This window comes from Triplophysa dalaica, chromosome 1 (genome assembly GCF_015846415.1).
Source record: "Triplophysa dalaica isolate WHDGS20190420 chromosome 1, ASM1584641v1, whole genome shotgun sequence".
Classification (NCBI taxonomy): Eukaryota; Metazoa; Chordata; class Actinopteri; order Cypriniformes; family Nemacheilidae; genus Triplophysa; species Triplophysa dalaica.
The window spans coordinates 21316241-21335798 of NC_079542.1; the positions used below are offsets into that span (position 1 = coordinate 21316241).

General features: G+C 39.7%; 3 protein-coding genes across 5 annotated transcripts; 1 reads left to right on the forward strand and 2 right to left on the reverse strand.

The window, feature by feature from the left end:
* Positions 1–405: 405 nt before the first annotated feature.
* On the reverse strand, positions 406–10227 carry rab8b (RAB8B, member RAS oncogene family). The gene is made up of 8 exons (XM_056746556.1): positions 9966–10227; positions 3747–3807; positions 3601–3661; positions 3425–3502; positions 3201–3290; positions 2635–2700; positions 2486–2536; positions 406–2291 (listed from the first exon to the last, which is right to left on the reverse strand). Exons 1-8 carry the CDS (start codon positions 10087–10089, stop codon positions 2199–2201), a joined length of 624 nt encoding a protein of 207 aa, XP_056602534.1. The 5' UTR covers positions 10090–10227; the 3' UTR covers positions 406–2198.
* Positions 10228–10415: 188 nt separating this feature from the next.
* Positions 10416–13027, forward strand: LOC130424490 (calcium and integrin-binding family member 2-like). The gene is made up of 6 exons (XM_056750182.1): positions 10416–11109; positions 11194–11228; positions 11539–11650; positions 11736–11883; positions 11969–12164; positions 12644–13027. Exons 1-6 carry the CDS (start codon positions 11059–11061, stop codon positions 12663–12665), a joined length of 564 nt encoding a protein of 187 aa, XP_056606160.1. The 5' UTR covers positions 10416–11058; the 3' UTR covers positions 12666–13027.
* A 105-nt stretch (positions 13028–13132) lies between these two features.
* Positions 13133–15719, reverse strand: sh2d7 (SH2 domain containing 7). 3 transcript variants are annotated; one of them, XM_056750168.1, is made up of 6 exons: positions 15437–15719; positions 15186–15275; positions 14902–15085; positions 14617–14808; positions 13849–14514; positions 13133–13764 (listed from the first exon to the last, which is right to left on the reverse strand). In XM_056750168.1, exons 1-6 carry the CDS (start codon positions 15658–15660, stop codon positions 13720–13722), a joined length of 1401 nt encoding a protein of 466 aa, XP_056606146.1. In that variant the 5' UTR covers positions 15661–15719; the 3' UTR covers positions 13133–13719. The 3 variants fall into 3 exon arrangements, with proteins under 3 accessions (XP_056606146.1, XP_056606139.1, XP_056606130.1); XM_056750161.1 differs by having other exon boundaries at positions 13849–14511; positions 14617–15085; XM_056750152.1 differs by having other exon boundaries at positions 14617–15085.
* Positions 15720–19558: the final 3839 nt, after the last annotated feature.

Consider the following 19558-nt stretch of genomic DNA (forward strand, 5'->3'; position numbering starts at 1 on the left):
GCACATTTTATTTTCTATATGAATTATAATTTATATTTAAGCATTTGGCAGAGTGGATTCAAGCTTTACATTTTTATCAGTACACATGTTCCCTAGGTCATCTTTGCTCTGTTTATACAATGCTCTGCCATGTGAACTAAAGGAATAATTTAGCTTTGTTTGTTGTTGCCATTTTTTAAATATATGTGAAAAGGAACCCCTTCATAATATCATTTTAAACATGTAAAGGGAAGGGAAATCAGTGTTAAATTCTATAATGTAAATATAAAATATCCTAATAAAGGAAACAAACCACTTCGGCAGTGCGATGCCTTTTCTAACTGAATAACATCACCTCCCTCACTTTCTCACCATAGAATAGAATAAAAAAAGTGTTCTGTGTATAAAGAACCAAGCACATTTATGTAACTTATAAAAGATATTTTAATATTTTTACATAATCAGTTAACACTGACACATTGCAGAAAAGACAAGAAAATCATGGAAGACGTTATAAGATATGACATTAATTTTGTATTGAATAGTCAGTAAGACTTTATGTTCATATGGGAGGTTGAGTGCTGTCACAGTTTCATTGTAAAAATATGCAAATGCTCCGCACATACATATTCAAATCAGGACTGCAGGGCCGTTGAAATGGCATGACTTTGAGCAGGAGTTTTGTCAAACTGATGCCAATGGAACTCAAGCAGTCGTACAACCTTAAACATAAAGACTAGAATCAATCATCCGTCAATCTCAAACATTGGGCAACGTATCACAACGGGCTGCCTTGTGGTCACAATGCTATGCTTTCGTGATAGCCAAGCCCATATGAATATTTGAACTAATTTGAGATTGAAAGTGAAGGTTTTTTTTACAAGGTATAAATCAATTAAACAGAAAAAATCAGTATACCTAAAATCAGTGCAAACAATAAAGAAAAGTCTACAACACTATCTGGGCCAATAACAATTAGCTAAAAAAAACAGAACACTTAAATGAACAGATTTAGTTGCACTCTTTTTTTAAAGTGACAGACTTCAGAGGCAAGGCCTCAGTGGTTTATGCAGTGAGGAGGTTCTAGGACAGAACCACACACAGAGAAGTAACAGTGCATGACGTACAGAAAAAACAACATTGCAATGGTACTGTAAACACTACACAACTTCACGCTCATATAAAAGCGGCAATTCAAAAAGACAGAATACTGCAATGACCTGAACATGAGTTTAAAAATACGTATTAACAATAAGTAAATCTCACAAAAGCACAGGGTTAACATGCTTTAGGTGGTTTATATGCAGTGGTAAGTAAAAGATGCTTACGCAGGAAGAGTATAAAAATATAATACCATTAGTAAATGTAATTTATTGTATGTACTAATATACAGGGCCTAGCTGGCTGCTGCTTCAACAAGCGTTAGGGTCTCATCCCTCTTTCTTTAATCTTTCTTCTCACTACATACTGTATGAGGGATTAGAAAATTGACTGTGAAAAAAACAGTAAATCCATCACAGTTGTCATAATGTCGGTTTACTTTGGTCTCTTTTAGGGTTTAATGATGTAAGGTCAAGCAAAGGGGGAAGACGACAGCTTGTGGAACTTTGCTTTTAACAAACTTAACCTTAACAAAAAAGGAGCTGTAATAAAATACAAGTAAAATGGACTTTAAATACAACAAAAATTAAGTTCAAAATAAAAGATACATCGATATTGCATTTCCTTCAGTTTGACCGCTTTAACTTTAGGTCCACAGTCTTCATTGCCCAAAAGGCACAAGTTTAATATTCTGTAATCTCATTGCATATTTTCCTTCAATAAATGGTGCTGTGACAAAGCACTTTATCAATGTAACTATAATTTGTTTATGTGCAACGAGTTAATGATATTTTTGAGTAATAGTAGCTTTTTAAGATTCAAGTCTGGCTACACTTTTGGGATTGACCCAGGCTGAGAGGTTAGGGGATAAGGGGGGGCAACCGGTGGTTATTTTTGTTTAAAAGGGACTTTTTGGGAACAGCTCAACAAAGTCTTTCATCTACTTTTATCTTTCAGGCCTTCAGTAAGTATAGATGAGGCAGACCAGAGCTCTCAGCAGCAGCAAACAGCTGAAACTCCAGTGGTATTGTAAACGCTCGCACATACACAGGCATCCTGAGCTCAGACACGCACAGAGGAATGAGATTATTCACACAGAGGTGGCAGGAGTTGCCGGGTTAGAGGAGTGTGCAGCGGAAGAAGCTGGGCTTCTTGGATCGATTCTCTGTGATTTTCACTGCTCCTCCGCCTCCTGAAGGGTTATTCTCATTCTGAATGCAAACACACATGAAAAAGAAACGGTTCCGCATTAGTGTCAGAAGTAAATGACTTATTTCAACTTTTTCACAAATTCTTTGCATGAATAGACATTTTATTCATATTAGTATGTTACCGTGTTCTGCATCAGTGAGCATATTAAATAAGATTAGAAACATTTTTGCAAGATTTAAACAATCATTCTTACCATTTTTCTGTTTAGTCTGGTCATGATGTCTTTAGCAAGCGTGACAAAAGCCTGTAATTGAGGGGGAAAAAAGAGAAGATCAATAATGAAGCGTTCTAATGATCTGACGAACATGTTGATCATTTTGATATTGACTAGATGTACTGCACCTCTTCAACATTTGAGCTGGATTTTGCACTGGTCTCCAGGAACTTGATTCCATAATCAATAGCTAGCTATATGAAAAAAGAAAGAGCTTTTAGCTTGTTAATGTAACTTTAGCTTGCTTTTGGATTTCTTTGTTGTTCTGGACTTTTTGAAGAGAAAGACATAGTAAGGCCGTACCCGGTTGCTCTCAACTGTGCCTGAGCCCATTGTCCCCCCTCCCCCACCAGCCTGCGCTCACATTGTACTTTACCATCCGCACCTGAGCATGCTTTCGTCATTTTGACTGCTTTTTTTAACGGTTACAACTGAATCTCAGGGAGGAATTGACAGTCGCAGAATTAACGTCATGCTTCTAGTTCCACGCTCATACTGCCCCTTTACAAACCAAACCGTGCTCCAGCCCACCTATACCAACCAGGCCAGGGTAAGTGAACCATGCCTGAGGGTGTTTGCGAGCACTCACACAAGTCAATCGAACCAGGCTTTAGGTGTCAAACGTGCCCGGGCATGGTTCGATTGGGACAGTGCGAGTAGGTCCTAAGTTTTGGTCATTTAAAAACTACCATACCTTTTCTCCTCTTTCTTTCGAAACTTGTCTCTTATCATTCATGTCACATTTGTTCCCCAAAATCATCCGTTCGACATCTGAAGAAGCATGCTGAAATCAATGACACAGAGGGAGAATGCAAATGCAAATGAATATCTACAAGAAAGTGGGCACGGAACTTAGAAATCACAAGTACAAGTGCATCGTTCAAAGTCATTTTCTCTAACATCTTAGTTTTGTCTTACCTCTTCAATGTTCCTTATCCAATTCTTGATGTTGTCAAATGATTTCTCATTTGTTATATCATACACCAGCATAATACCCTGTGGGTGGGACACATAACAAAACAACAGGTTTAAGTATGACAACCTACAGAAATGTACAATACAATTGTTAAGTCAGTAAAATGAAACGGTCTCACCATTGCTCCTCTGTAATATGCTGTGGTGATGGTTCTAAACCTCTCCTGCCCAGCTGTATCCCTTTACGGCAAAACCAAAACACATTTATAAATATTGTCTATTTGTACAAAATGAAACTAAACTTCACAGTGAAACACTGACTTACCAGATCTGTAGCTTGATCTTTTTTCCATCCAGCTCAATTGTTCTGATTTTGAAGTCTATTCCTATAACACAAGCATTTAGGTATTAAAATCTATTGTAACATAATATTATAAAACCTACACTCTTTAAAATAAAGGTGCTTCACGATGCCATAGAAGAACCTTTTTTGTCTAAATGGTTACATAGAAAACCTTTAACTTCTGAAGACCCTTTCTGTCTCACTCAAGGCTCTTTGTGGCAAAAAAGGGTTCAGACTATAAAAAGGTAATAAAGAGATGGTTTGTCAAAGAACCTTTGAGTAAAGGGTTCTTTGCGGAACCAAAAATGGTTCTTCTATTGTAACGCAGTGAATAGCCTTTTAGCACCTATACTTTTTAGGGGGTGATTTCATGAAAAACTGACTTTTTTCATGTTTAAATGCTAAAATCGGGTCTCTTGTGCATCTGCAAACTCTGAAAACATGAAGAATGACAAATGATTAAAAAAATGATGTGCCTATCTCTACAAGCCTGTGAGAAAACGAGTGCTTCAGAAATCGGTCTCTTACTGATGTAATCAGCCGTTCTTATTATAATTTTCCGCCATTTTTGTTTTCGCATGTGTGAAGTTCCAACACCATGGCAAAAGTAGCAAAGCTTACAAACTGTTCTGTTTTTGACTGCAGAGACCAACACAGAACAATGTTCCCAGCCTCAGAGGACACAAGAGAGCAATGGATTTATTTAGTTTTCAATGGAAATCATCCACACTGAATAAGGCAAAGCTGCAAATAAAGACTTTGTAAGTACCTGTATTTTTTAAGTAAGACCTCCAGGGACTTGTGGCAAACTTAAAAGTAGATAAAATATCACTTTGACACGTTTGTCCGTTCACTATTAGAAAGCAATATCTGTGGCTTCTGAACATTCGACAGGATTGTCCTGTGTAACGTTAATTTGACTAGCTCTGGTCTGTGTGAGAGAAATAGCGATACGTTTGTCTTGAGCATCTTCACTTCAGAAAACTGTGTGTATGGTTTGTAAATATGCGACGTGGTTCTCTCTCCTGATAGCGGTTGTGAACGGACCAACAGGGACCGGAGGGGCTTCGCGAATGGCTCCGGGGAAACAGGTGTGCTAATAGAAAACAATGTGTTTGGTGTTCAAAGACGTGACCTTGTTTCTCGTTCGCTTTATGTGACCCTATGTTATTGTTTTGTCGCTGAAGCACAGGCTCACAGCCCTGGCTGCGTTTTCTGCTGAAAAGGGGGCGGAGACAGGCAGTTCACTTGCACTTAAGGAGAAACACACCAAACAGCAGGTTCCCATTCAGTCGGTCCACTTGGTAGAACACATGAATATGGGATATCTACTGAAGACACATATATTTACACTACAAAAGGCAAATGAGTAGGGCTGCAACTAACGATTATTTTAATAATCGATTAATCTATAAATGGTTTGTTCGATTAATCGATGAATCGGATAAAAACCAAAAAAAACAAGAAAAGCATTAATATCCAACCTTTTATACAAAAACAGAACTGCACAAGTGTGAAGAAGTGCACAAACATTTGCTCCTTGAACCTCCCTGAGCTGTTATAATAATACTAAAATAAAAATATAAAAAATAAAGAACAATTCAAATCAGAAAATTTAACAGGATTTCTCACAAACTCTCACACTGACACACACACACTCACACACACACACACACTTTCACTTTCTCTCAAATTGACTTGAAGCTTATTCATTAAATTATAATTATCAATAATAACCTATATGGGACATAGCACAGAATACACACTGCAAAAATTGCTTTTCTAACTTAGTAGTTTTGTCCTGTTGTCAGTCCAAATATCAAAAAAATCTTAAATCAAGAAACATTTACTAGACACATGAAATAGCATAAGAAATTATGTCTTGCTTTCTGAAAAAACACCTCAAAATTAAGTAATTGTTTGCTTAAAACAAGCAAAATGATCTGCCAATGGGGTAAGAAAAATAATCTTAATGAGATATAATCTTAAACAGAAGTTTTAAGCATCACTTAATTTTCTCATGCCATTTTTCTTTTCTAGTAATCTTGATTTAATAATTTTTTGATATTTGGACTGGAAACAAGACAAAATTACTTGGTAAGAAAATATGTTTTTGCAGTGTAGCTATACATGACAACAGATTGAAAAATGAATGGTCCAAAAAAGGATGTTGCCACCCCTGCATTACTATTGTTAATAGCGAGTTAACGCTAACTTGTCAAGCTGGATAACGAGTAAACACCAGGGACATTACGTTCTTCACTTCAAAACGGAACAAAAGTGGGATTCTGTAGTGACTTAACCTGCTGTTGAACTCCCTTCCTCCTCATCAAAGAACCCAACATGTTTCCGTTTCAGGTGCTGGATCATTACTGTGGTGCTCCCGTGTCATGCCATGTCGTATTTGCATATATTGCAATTAACACACTTTTTCATTTTATTAAGTTTGAAATGCTCCCGCATCTTTGATGACTTGGTTCGCGTTGATTTCTCTGCCTCCGCCATGTATCTTTTCTCTAACTCCGCTGGTTTATTTTATTTTTGCTCCGCCCTGTTTATGATGCGCCGAACTCTGCTAGCATCAGTGCGCGAGAGAGACCGAGTGTGTTCACTCCGCTCCGCGCTTAAATAAAGTTATTTATTTTTTTAATAATCAAACGTCTCCGCGTCGCGCGACACAACGAATCGATAATGAAATTAGTTGCCAACTCTTTTAGTAATCGATTTTTATCGATTCTATCGATTCGTTGTTGCAGCCCTACAAATGAGTAGTCCCCATCTGGACTTTTTGGAGAAGGTCACCCAAATCCTGGGCACCGTTTAGAGGAATCCCTATAGAGGACATTTGCGCAGCAGTTAGTAGGGCGTCACTGCACTCCTTGGTTTCGATTTTACCAACTAGACTACTGGCTCGGTCAGTGCTCACCGCAAGATTTTCGTGAGATGCATGGGTCATGTTATGGTGCTGGTACCTTACGTTAAGTTTGTTGACTTGGCTGGGCGTGAATACAAGTCCCATAGTCATGTGTTGTACCGAGTGGACTGACTGAATGGGAATGTTGTGTTATGCATATAACTGTTCTCAGAAGGAGGGAAACGAGGTACAACACATCTTGGCCCGCGCAGTCGTAAGCTCGGCCAAGAGCTGGACTGAACAAAGCTAATGAAGCTTGCCTTTTAACTCTCTCCCCACCATTGACGAGTTATCTCATTATTAAAAAAAAACGTTCCCCGCCAAAGACGAGTTATTACGGCAATCGGTGTTTGTACTGTTATACAGCAGGTGCCGCTGTTACACACCTTTGGAAAAAGTACAGAAGCTCTGAACCTTGAACGTATATGTTTCATCTGTTTTTAATGATTGTTCTTAGTGTAATCTGGGTGGAATCTCTGACCAATTTTTTTTTATTATATTAGCTGTTTAATCAAAGTGATGCATTTTTGAAGAAACCTACCCACATCTAAGGGGTGATAAAAATGGAGTTAGAGGAAAACTGTTTTTTTTTACTGTTCTTTCATTTGACATATTGTTTGTCCATAAATGAATTACAGAAAATATACTGTGAGCCATCAAAATTTTGTGAAAATGTTAAAAATCGCTGGCGCTGGCAACTTTTTTTTATAAAAGGGTGGTGTGGAAAGAGTTAAGGCGTGAATATAGGTGTCTTCAGTAGATGGCGCAAAAGTGTGATATCCCATAGTCATGTGTTGTACCTCATTTCCCTCCTTCTGGAAACAATAGTTTTATGCATACCTCAATGTTTCTCTTCACATGCAAAAGTGGTCATGTATTGCATGGTATATTAAAATAAAAAATGTAACCCAAGCTTTTGTTATATAAGAGAAAATCGTATTCGCGCAAACATCACGCAAGTGTAAGAACTGAAAACGCCCTTGTAACTGAGATTACATCTGTTATTGACACCAGGCCCAGCAAACGCAAGGCATTAGTAATGCATAGTTAAAGTTTATTTCTAAAGCTGTTCCAGCTCATGTGGGAAAAACATGGAGCGTTTGTTCGATGATTCCTTCGTGAACAAGGCAGAGATCGACACTGCATTTGTGGAATGACTAAAATTAAAAAGCAGTGCTGTGCCTTCAATATTGAATCAGATAGGAATGGCGCAGAAATCTTATGTGAGTAAAACATTTTTGTACTATACGTCTCTATGCTTTGTAAGAGATTTGCACGAGATTAGTATTCACTGGGGACCTCTAGTCATTTGTAATACTTGCAGAGGTTGTCTGTGATCTTAAGCTCGTGTGAATCGGCATCTCTGTGATCATATATAATTGTTCAAGGTTTTATACACCGTTTGTGAATAATTGAGGCTGTTTTGATGTGTTTTGGTATTATTTCAGGTGCTGGGTGATATCCGTAAATTACCAGGAGTCTCCCGTTTGTTTCTTCATCATAGAAACTCTCTTAACTGATCTTTTGTCCGGTGCAGGATCACTGGCCTCAAATGCTGACAGGTAAAGTCATATATCATTAAACACCAAACAACTACAAGCTATACAAACTATACGCAAATCCTTGCCATCACATCCGGGAAATAAGTCAGTTAATTTGAGTAAAATCATCCCGTGCGAATACGTCGCATGAAATACTGTGGGGAGGTCTTTCATAAATCACAGGAGGTCTCCACATAATACTAATGCCGTGTGAAAACTGTAAATGGTGCTAATGTGTAACCTAACGTTACGTCTCTAACCAAATTCACAGAAGGCTCCAACTACGCAAACTGCTATCCAATCAAAGCGGTGGGCGTTTACTTATAAAGTCATCAATGCGGCACGCCCATTTAAACCAAGCGTTTGCAGAGATGGCCTCAAACCAGTGTAGAAAATAGCCTATTCCTTCTTGATTTTGATGTTTTTGAATGTAAAAATCATGTGAACGTCATAACTAGACCTCATACAACAGTATAAAACAATAAACAAGGCCAGTTCATGAGACCTTTAAAAGATCTGTGGTGTTTTTTGAGCCGAAACTGCACAGACACATTATGTGGACCCCTATGATTTATATTACATTTGTGTAAAACTAGAAGAAAAAAAATCACCCCTTTAGGAGTGTATGAAGTATTGACACAGCAACTGATTTATCTGAGAAAACCCAGCAGAACTCTTTCCAAAGAAAAGGGAACAGGCGCACAAGTATGTTTTCATGGCGTAACCATAGAGATGGAATGTGTAGAAAGGTCAGATTGGCGTAACATATGCCTAAACAGATGATTTTTGCCCCTTTAGGTCAATGCCTACTAAATGGCTTCATTGTTGCCGAAGGCTTTACAAATGTATGTATACTTGTTGCATTCAGTAGATATAGAACGTGTTCCCAGTTTATGACAATTATGAGAAAACTTGGCAGTCTATAATGAGCTCCAGCAGAGACGTACAGTCCTGCCACCAATGAAAGCCTGGACAGGACATGACACACCACTATTGTCCATGGCAATAGGGGAAGTCTGTGGCATAACAATGACAAAAGGTCAAGGAACTCTCGCTCGGTTTTCTCACAGGAAATTACATATTGGAGCAAGGTGCTCACAGGCCTTACTTAAAGGCGTGTCATTAACACAACTACAGGGCATAAGAATATTCTAGTGTCAACCTTTAATGTGTGTATAACTGAATAGTACATCAACTTGTACATCACTTTTTACAACCAATCAAGTGTGAGCTACCTGTGACAGTAGACAAGCTCCATGTTCAGTCTTTATTTGTTAAGTGGATTTCTCACTCCAGCTTTCTTTAACTCTTAAGTCAAGTTGTAAAATATCAAAACACATAGATTTCTTTTAAACTACCCAAACTAAAGTGAAGTCCACACTGCTAGCAAACAGCTAACTAGACTGCTATGCTAGTTCGACAAACAAAGGCATGTTCTCGTGTCTTTTTAGAGTGACAGATGAAAGCTGTAAATGCAATTGATTCTGACATTTTAATCAAACATCGGCTCTGTGTCACTTTAAACAGCGGAATAAATGACAAGAAGATTAACAGCGCAGTTCAGTTCACAGACTGACACACATCCCCGGCCTCTTCCTGTCTCTCCATCAGACACACACGTTCACGTAAACCCCGCTTTTACATCACCATAACCGCTAACGTTACCTTCCCCTCTCATGGCCTAACGTTACAACGATACTGTGATGTATATACACAAATCGAACAATAATGGAGCAATAAACTGACCTATAGTGGAGATAAACGTGGTGTTAAACGCGTCTTCACTGAATCGAAACAGCAGACACGTCTTGCCCACTCCGCTATCTCCGATCAGCAGCAGTTTGAACAGATAGTCGTATGTTTTCGCCATGTCCTGTTGATTTCTGTCTGTCAACCTCGCTTTAAGACGGTAGCAAAGTAACGGCGTTCGGCTAGCGGTACATAAAAGATACGATTGAACTTGAGTTTCCGACTTTAGTGAACACAGCAGAGAGGAAGAGGTTGGGCGTGTCGCCCGTGACGTCACGCAGAAGATGCGGGCGTCACGGCGTACAGAGACACTTGAAACAACTTTCACTTGTACATTTTGGGAAATACCGAATTATTCGTATGCTGACATTCTTTAACCTTGCTATACCCACAACTACTGGTTATTTTGTTTAATCGCTTAGGGGAAACCCTAATATCCTACATTAATTTCACTTTATCATGGTAACAAATTTTCCTTTTTGTTACTAAATGTTACTAATCTCTCGCTACCGTAAAAGCGTAAAGAAACATAAGCAGTGAGATAGGATTTTTCTGTCGTTTTATTTCAATTTCTTTTTAAAAAGAAACCCACGAATCGTTTTCATGTAACATGTTAAACAACCTATAAACATGCACCTCAGTGGTCAGCTGTCATCAAGTTTTCAGCTTCTTAGCTTTATTTGGCACTAACTTCTCAAGTGGTTAAATAATTATATGCCAAAGTGTTAAAATAATGTCTCTTCCAAAAACAGAGACTACAGTAAAAACCCATCATGTCGAGGATGCTTGATTTCGGGTGTGCAATGTCACCGCCTGTTGGAGGACGATTTTCTTTTCGGCACTTGTTTGCTTCTGCCCTCCAATGTGGACGACACATCTGGAACATTGACACTTCGATGCGACGCGACAAAGACAATAGAACGTATAAGAACCCATATATTTTAAAATTGTGTCCACACTGGATGCGGCGCGGCACTACGCGACAATCCCATTAAAAACACTTTGTTGTTTCGGTAAAGAACGGTGTAGACACGGCAAGGCTTCAACGGGTTTGGATCTACTTGGCTATGTGTCTGATTGAAGACAAGACATGGGGAACAAACAAGTAACCTTTAAAGAAGAACAGCTTGAGGAATACCAGGTAATCATTTTTTTTTATAAAGAAGGTTGAAAAAGCACAGGCATTTAGCCTACAGGTCATTCCTCTATTTCTATTTTTCCACAGGATTGTACATTTTTTACAAGAAAAGAAATCTTGCGGTGAGTAAAGGCTCTGATAATAGATAATGTGATTGTAAGGCTGTAAGGGAACGTTCTTATTAGTTGTGGGGGTCATTTTTTTACAGTTGCCTTTTTCTGGCAAATTTGTGGTGTAAAACAGTGCAAAACAATAAATTCCTTATGCAGATTAATCTATTTAGTCACCGTTTTATTATTTGGATGTTGCAGTCATTATAACCTTTCATTGTTTTTTTTAAGAATTATTGCTACTAGTTCTGTTTCAGGTTGTCATGCCTAAAATTAAAAAAATCTAGTTGAAAAATAAGATTTTGACCTTCTTCCATTTTAGACTACATAGGCGATTCCGTGAGCTGGCACCAAACTTGATCCCGTTAGACTACACAAATAGCCCTGATATAACGCTCCCACCCTGCCTCATTACCAGCATGCCAGAGCTAAAGGTAATACTGATGTTCCTTCCAAGAGTTTATTTTCGATGTCACTTGGTCTTCTTTGCATAACATTTCATTTTCTGTCTTCCTACAGGAGAATCCTTTCCGACAACGCATAGTTGAGACTTTCTCTGAGGATGGCAAAGGAAATCTTAGCTTCAATGACTTTATGGACATGTTCTCCATCCTCAGTGAAATGGTGCCGCTAGAACTTAAGATGATATATGCTTTCAAGATTTATGGTCAGAATTCATGTACTTCCTATAGCTCATAGTCAAGAGCTTATATACATCAACTTGAATCATACCTGATCTGTGTGCATCCCAGATTTCAACAAAGATGGGTTTCTGTGTGAGAAGGATGTTGAGGAAACAGTGGCCAGACTTACAGGTAAGGAACTTAGATTGGAGGAGAGGAGACTGGTTGCTCAAAGGATAATGGAAGAGGCAGACTTGGATGGAGATGGGAAGCTCTCACTTCTTGACTTTAAAAACATGATCTGGAAGGCACCTGATTTCATCAGGTAGGTAACACTGCATTTTAACTGAAGAAGCTTTCAAGGCAAAATATAGAACTTGATCATAAGAATACACATGATCGACATTCTTTAACTATTAAAACAAAATAATATAAAAGGTTAATCATAATTTTAAGATGCTAACTTGATTTCTAATTATTTGTATTGCTTGTTATCTATGGCTAAAAATAGGATTGGTTTAAAAACATATACACCATTTAGAGTTGATCGATCCAGAGGATATATACTATATGTGGATCTATACACTTTTAAAATAAAGGTGCTTAAAAGGTTGTTTACAGCGATGCCAAAGAAGAACCATTTTTGGTTCCAGAAAGAACCATTCAGTCAAAAAAAGGTTTTTCTATGGCATTGTGAACAACTTTATTTATGAGTGTTCTTAACAATTTATAATGGCTTGCTTACCACCCAGGCTTGAATTTCCCAGGCTTTTACTAAAGTGGGGTTGCACCTTATTTTTACAGTTTATTCCACATTCGAATATAAGAGGGTGGAACAGAACTCTCGAAGTCACTCAACTCAACTCATCATCAACCTCATCTCATCTCTTCCCGTCCTTGTTGGGAACATCTTTAAAGAAAAATAAATGCTCTTGGTTAAGGTTCAAGATCAGCTGATAAGCAAAGGTTCAAATAACCTGTGACTTTTAATGGTATTTATTTAGCTTGATATTTTAAGAGAACAGACATTTGGAAGAAGTTTGTGAAAGGAAGAACTGTACTCAAGGAGATGCCAATGCAGACTGCCTCTTAATCATATAAGAGACATTTTTACAGCACAAGTCTATAGTGGAAATGAGAAAGCTTGATTTGCTTTCCCTTGTTATCTTAATAGAAGTAAATACAAATGCAAATGTATGAAGGGATTACTGACTACTTTTATATGTTTATATACAGTATGTAAGTCAACAGATCAAATTGCAAGAATTTTAGAGATTCATTCAGTGAACATGCTGTATTCTCAGTACTTTATTTTAAAGGAGACAACAAGAGACAACAAGATTACATCACAATGCAATTAGACTATTCAATACTAACCTCATATAGAGCACTTACTGTATATCAACCCAATGCTTAATTAAATTACTCTGTATTGTGTTGTGAGTTGTTGAGACAATCTGTTACATCATACAGTGTGATGGATACATAGATGGTTTGTCAAAGTTAAAGGAGTAAAGGTGCCTTGTAATTCAGTACACACAATATAAATAGAATGATAAGATCCAGGTTAAAGTACTTTAACAATAGAGATGCGCAGAGCAGTTTAAATATAAATACATTTCATTCCAATACATTTTTTAAAATATATTTCATCATGATCACATAAAATAACAATTTGTATTAACAATTTCCATTATATGTAGCTGGATATTTACCAAATATACTGTATACACACCAACATGAAAATTATGCCTTTAAATTACTGAAATATAGTGTATAGAACGAAAAGATAATAAAATATATAATTAAATCACAAATATGTTTATTATGTTTTTACTTGGGCATTCATCTAGAATACCATACCATGATGCCACCTCATATTACTTTTTCTTGCTTTCTGGATGAAATTTCCACCACTTGTGATTCTATAAAAACAATTGTTGCATCATTATTACACCCCCAAACCACTTCATAAATTTCTAATGGCTTGAAACAATGTCAAGTCTCACCTTCTTCACTGTGTGCAGTTGTATCTCCTCCAAACTTGCATATGTGTTATTGTCTGATGCTGGGATATCTTCACAGGTACCGTTTCCGTGGATCTCTAGTATGTGCTCATAGGTGTCATTGTCACGTTGGTCAGGTTTGGCTTGAAATGTGTCTTCAAATAAAAGGGTTTTGCAGATGGTCTTTGTGCGATTGTCATAATCTGACTCAGTTTGGACATACTTCTTAGTGCACAAGCCCTCATAGAGTGGATTGGGCTGCAGGGTTGACTGATCAGCTTCAGTTTGAGTCTTTTTAAATAGAAGTAAAGTGGAATAGCAAGAGGCTGTTTTGGGTGGAAGTTGTGGAGGGGAAGATGATGTAGGGTCACAGGGGTTAAATGCCAGAGACTGTGACTTTTCATTGTATTCACCCTGGGGAGTTGGGTTTGTTTCTATAGATATAGGGAGAATGTTCTCAGGACCCTTTAATTGAGAATTGCCACCCTTGGTGTCCATGGAATCCCTCTTTCTTATGCCATGAGGTTTCTCATCAACCCCTTTACTAGATGTCATTGGTTCAAAGAGAATTTGTTTATCATGAAAAGCATTTGGACCAAGATAACCTGTGCTTAAGGAATTCCGAAGTGTTGCAGTTTTCTTTAGCAAAGGTGGAATCTTCTTATCCTGCTAATATAAATGATACAGTACAATAATTTTTATTCACCAGATAAGTAAAATAAAAGATTAAAGGGATGAAATCTGAGATAGGGAGGTAGTCAATATGGTTACCTGTGAATGGCTGTCTCTATCAAAGGAAGTAGAGGTAGTGAGTTTGCGGCTACTTTTAGGGGGCAGAACTGAACTTGTCTCCTGATGACCATCACTAGTTTGTTCCCACAAACTTGTTAGAGCCTTCACACTCACTCCTAACCTAATGATAGGCTTACTTTGAACAACATCATATAGGTCCTGTTTAGAATCCTGAAGAAAGAAAACAGACAGTAAAATTGTCCTTGTCCTTTCTAGCATATTTTCTGATATTTCAAAATGCTCAGGAATCACTGATAGCTCCACCTCTTCAACAGAATCAACATCCGTGGTGTACGAAGTGAGGTACTCTCCGAACGGCTGGATGGGTGTGGTTTTAAAGTAATCAATCAGCTCTGTGAGACTGTTATGAGTGGCGGAATCACCAGAGACGACGAGCATGCCAGTTCTGGTTTGATTTATGACAAAATGGCGACAGCGATCATGTCCTCTGTAGTAAAGCAATAGAGAAATAAAACATCTACAAACCGCAGCTTCAGATCAGAACAGAATTTTCTCAACTGCTGGTTCTTTAAAGATTTTTTTCTTACTTGTATGAAAGAATGTATCCAATGCCCTTTTCACTGAGTCTAATAAGGAAACAGCCAACATTCATGTCTCTGAGTTGATCTTCTGCCTCCCTGCAACCATTAGTGCACCACTTAACATTTGCATAGCACAGTATCCTTCACTCTGTTACGTATGAACTCAATGCATATTAAAATCGCTATACAGTTGAATAATGCCTACTCTATTTTTTAAACTAGCACACTCAACCATATCATGTCTTAATAGTTCTTACTGTCTGGAGATGAAGCCTTGAAACCAGGGAGGAAAACGTCCATCGCACAGGAGTAGCGCAGCCTGATTGTCAACAAACCACTTGATGATGGGTTCCCTCCGTCCTCTGTCCATAGTAGGATCTTTTTCCCCTCCTAATATTTTTTCTATTTTCTTTTTAGTTAGTCTCCCTGTTATCTTCATATTTTGGTACATGGCTGCCTCTATTTGTTCCATCATGAGCATCTCCTTGTGTGCAATCCAAAATAGAACTACACAGCACACATCACTTAAACTCTCTCATTACTTTCAAACATCAATAACATGACGGCATCACTGTTACGGGAAGTCTGTCATGCTTCATTTGCCTATTTTCCTCATACGTAAATGTCCGCGCGGCTGAATTAATGGTGCCATTGTTTGAGTTTATCTGCTATGAAGTCAATAACGACTTATACTTGTTCTGTGTGATTTTGATGCTATCTTTGGCCTCTTTAACTTGAGCTTCAGTCTAAAAGAAAATATGAAAGTTTGAATAACCTGATTGAATCAGCAACTAGGTCAACCTCTACACATACAGCATATACAGTTGAAAGAATAAGTATGTGAACCCTTTGGGCTTACTTGGATTTCTTCATAAATTGGTCATAAAATGTGTTCTGATCTTCATCTAAGTCACAACAATAGAGAAACACAGTCTGCTTAAACTAAAACCGCACAAACATTATACGTTTTCATGTTTTTATTGAACATAACATGTAAACATTCATAGTGCAGGGTGGAAAAAGTATGTGAACCTTTGGGTTTAATAACTGGTTGAACCTCCTTTGGCAGCAATAACCTCAACCAAACGTTTCCTATAGTTGCAGATCAGACCTGCACAACGGTCAGGAGAAATTTTGGACCATTCCTCTTTACAAAAGTGTTTCAGTTCAACAATATTCTTGGAATGTCTGGTATGAAACGCTCTCTTGAGGTCATGCCACAGCATCTCAATCGGGTTGAGGTCAGGACTCTGACTGGGCCACTCCGGAAGGCGTATTTTCTTCTGTTGAAGCCATTCTGTTGTTGATTTACTTCTATGCTTTGGGTCGTTGTCCTGTTGCATCGTCCATCCTCTGTTAAGCTTCAGTTGGCGGACAGATGGTCTTAAGTTTTTCCATTCCATTCCATTTTTTACCACTTATCTGAACTACCTCGGGTCACGGGGAGCCTGCGCCTATCTCAGGAGTCATCGGGCATCAAGGCAGGATACACCCTGGATGGAGTGCCAACCCATCACAGGGCACACACACTCACTCATTCACTCACGCACTCACGCACTCACACCCTACGGACAATTTTTTCCAGAGATGCCAATCAACCTACCATGCATGTCTTTGGACCAGGGGAGGAAACCCCCGAGGCACGGGGAGAACATGCAAACTCCACACACACAAGTCGGAAGCGGGAATCGAACACCCAACCCTGGAGGTGTGAGGCGAACGTGCTAACCACTAAGCCACCGTGCCCCCCTGGTCTTAAGTTTTCCTGCAAAATGTCTTGATAAACTTTGGAATTCATTTTTCCATCGATGACAGTAATCCGTCCAGGGCCTGAGGCAGCAAAGCAGCCCCTGCCCCCTCCACCATATTTCACAGTTGGGATGAGGTTTTGATGTTGGTGTGCTGTGCCTTTTGTTCTCCACACTTAGCGTTGTGTGTTCTTTCCAAACAACTCAATTTTGGTTTCATCTGTCCACAGAATGTTTTGCCAGTAGTGCTGTGGAACATCCAGGTGCTCTTTGGCAAACTTCAAACGTGCTGCAATGTTTTTTTGGACAGCAGTGGCTTCCTCCGTGGTGTCCTCCCATGAAGTCCATTCTTGTTTAATGTTTTCCTTATTGTAGATTTGTCAACAAAAATGTTAGCATGTGCCAGAGATTTCTGTAAGTGTTTAGCTTCACCTCATTGAGCATTCTGCCCTGTGCTCTTGGAGTCATCTTTACAGGACGACCACACCTAGGGAGTGTAGCAACAGTGCTGAACTTTCTCCATTTGTAGACAATCTGTCTTACCGTGGACACACTGACATCAAGGCTTTTAGTTATACTTTTATAGCCCTTTCCAGCTTTATGTAAGTCAACAATTCTTGATCGTAGGTCTTCTGAGAGCTCTTTTGTGCGAGGCATGGTTCACATCAGACAACGCTTCTTCAGAACAGCAAACTCAAAACTGGTGTGTTTTTTATTGGACAGGCCAGCTTTAATCAACACATCCAATCTCATCACATTGATTGGACCCCAGGTTGGCTGACTCCTGGCTCCAATTAGTTCTTGGAGAAGTCATTAGCCTAGGGTTTCACATACTTTTTCCACCCAGCCACGAACCAAGCCCCATGTACAAGCTTTCATGGGGCTTGCGGGATATTATAGGTGCTTCATCCAAAATTTCTCCTCTATAGCTAGCCCCCTGACCGACTTGACCAGAAAGGGGCAGCCAGAGAAGGTTATCTGGACCAAGGAGATGGAGAGGGCTTTCCAGGCATTGAAGGCAGCCCTAACATCCTCCCCGGTGTTGTACATCCCTGACTATGGCTGCCCCTTTAAACTCCAGACTGAAGCCTCAGATCCGGGAGTAGGTGCGGTGTTGTCCCAGACTCAGGAGGGTGAGGAACATCCCATCGTATACATCAGCAGGAGGCTCACCCCCGGCGAGTCTCGGTAAGCAACGGTGGAGAAGGAGGCCCGAGCCATTAAGTGGGCAGTCCTGGAGCTCAGATATTACCTCCTCGAGAGGAGCTTCACCCTTGTTACAGATCACGCCCCCCTGCAATTGATGGCATGGGCGAAGGACACAAATGCCTGCATAACCCGTTGGTTCTTGGCGCTCCAGGACTGCCACTTCACCATGGCACACAGGGCTGGGGCCTTCCACGGCAACGCCAACAGTCGAGACTCTGGTCAGGTTGGAGCTACGACTCCCATGCAAACATGAGTTAACCCATATGTGTTATGTCCCGAAGGCTTGGACGAGTGACAACCGGCAGTACACTTGGGAATATTCACAAAGGAGACACACATGGTGGACAGACATGCACCTGGGCATGGAGGTCACGAAACACTGAAGGAATAGTTACAGAGACACTCCCACTCCAGGCATCCATCCACCCACCAGACTGCGCACAGAGCACATGGACTTTAACGCCTGAATAAAACTCCCCTCCGGGGCTATAAAAACACCTCTTGTGTATGTGTCGTCTTTCCACCTGCTACATTTGGTACAAAGCGCCTATAATATGCCGCCAGCCTCATGAACTGCCTTACCACTTTTTGGGTTTTAGGCCTCGGACATGTCGCAATGGCTGCGGTCTTGTTAATTTGGGGCAACACCTGTCCGTGACCCAAGTGGAAGCCTAGATACCTAACGTCCACTCGCCCAACTGCACACTTCTTCGGGTTGGTCGTGAGACCCTCAGCTCCCCCAGGACCGTCTCTAGTGTTGGATATGCTGCTGCCAATCATAACTGTTGATGATAATATCATCTAAGTTGTCAGCGGCATATGCCATGTGGGGTCGAAGGATACGATCCATAAGCCGCTGGAAGGTGTCCGGTGCCCCGAACAACCTGAACGGAAGTGTGACGAATTGGTGCAATCCGTACGTCGTTGTGAAGGCGTTTTTTTCTTTGGATAATGGCGAAGGGGGATCTGCCGGTATCCCTTTGTTAAATCCACTGTCGAATAAAAACGAGTCGTGCCTAGCCGATGAAGCAACTTGTCGACCCGAGGCATTGGATAGGCGTTGAATTTTGACACCGTCTTCATTTTGCGTTATTCCACACAGAACCTGACCGAGCCGTCCGTCTTGGGCACCAATGCTGAGCCACCTCCTCCTCCACCAATCCACATCTCCCATCAGATCTATCGGGTTGAGTCCTAGACTCCAGGCAGCAATGCGGTTGTGGTCTCTGTCACAGGACGTTTCTTGTTTATTGTGGATGTTACTTTTGGATTTTACTCACCTGTTCATACCTCTGGATAAAACCTACATCTTGCACCTCAGTTCCTTTGTGTGACATCGTCCTTCTGACAATCTGTAGTGTTACACCAAGACAGTACTGTCAAGTTTATATACTGATGGCTAGTTTCATAAACATCACATCG

Excerpts from the sequence above, each read along its gene's own strand:
- sh2d7 (XM_056750152.1), bottom strand. The coding sequence starts at position 15,660 with ATGCTCATGATGGAACAAATAGAGGCAGCCATGTACCAAAATATGAAG. Across the intron at positions 15,276-15,436 it reads CAAGGCTTCATCTCCAGACA|GGAGGCAGAAGATCAACTCA; the intron begins GTAAGAACTATT and ends TAATGGTTGCAG. Across the intron at positions 13,765-13,848 it reads AACTGCACACAGTGAAGAAG|AATCACAAGTGGTGGAAATT; the intron begins GTGAGACTTGAC and ends TTGTTTTTATAG.
- LOC130424490 (XM_056750182.1), top strand. The coding sequence starts at position 11,059 with ATGGGGAACAAACAAGTAACCTTTAAAGAAGAACAGCTTGAGGAATAC. Across the intron at positions 11,229-11,538 it reads ACAAGAAAAGAAATCTTGCG|ACTACATAGGCGATTCCGTG; the intron begins GTGAGTAAAGGC and ends CTTCCATTTTAG. Across the intron at positions 11,884-11,968 it reads ATATGCTTTCAAGATTTATG|ATTTCAACAAAGATGGGTTT; the intron begins GTCAGAATTCAT and ends TGTGCATCCCAG.
- rab8b (XM_056746556.1), bottom strand. The coding sequence starts at position 10,089 with ATGGCGAAAACATACGACTATCTGTTCAAACTGCTGCTGATCGGAGAT. Across the intron at positions 3,291-3,424 it reads GGATAAGGAACATTGAAGAG|CATGCTTCTTCAGATGTCGA; the intron begins GTAAGACAAAAC and ends CATTGATTTCAG. Across the intron at positions 2,701-3,200 it reads CGAAAGAAAGAGGAGAAAAG|CTAGCTATTGATTATGGAAT; the intron begins GTATGGTAGTTT and ends TTTTTCATATAG.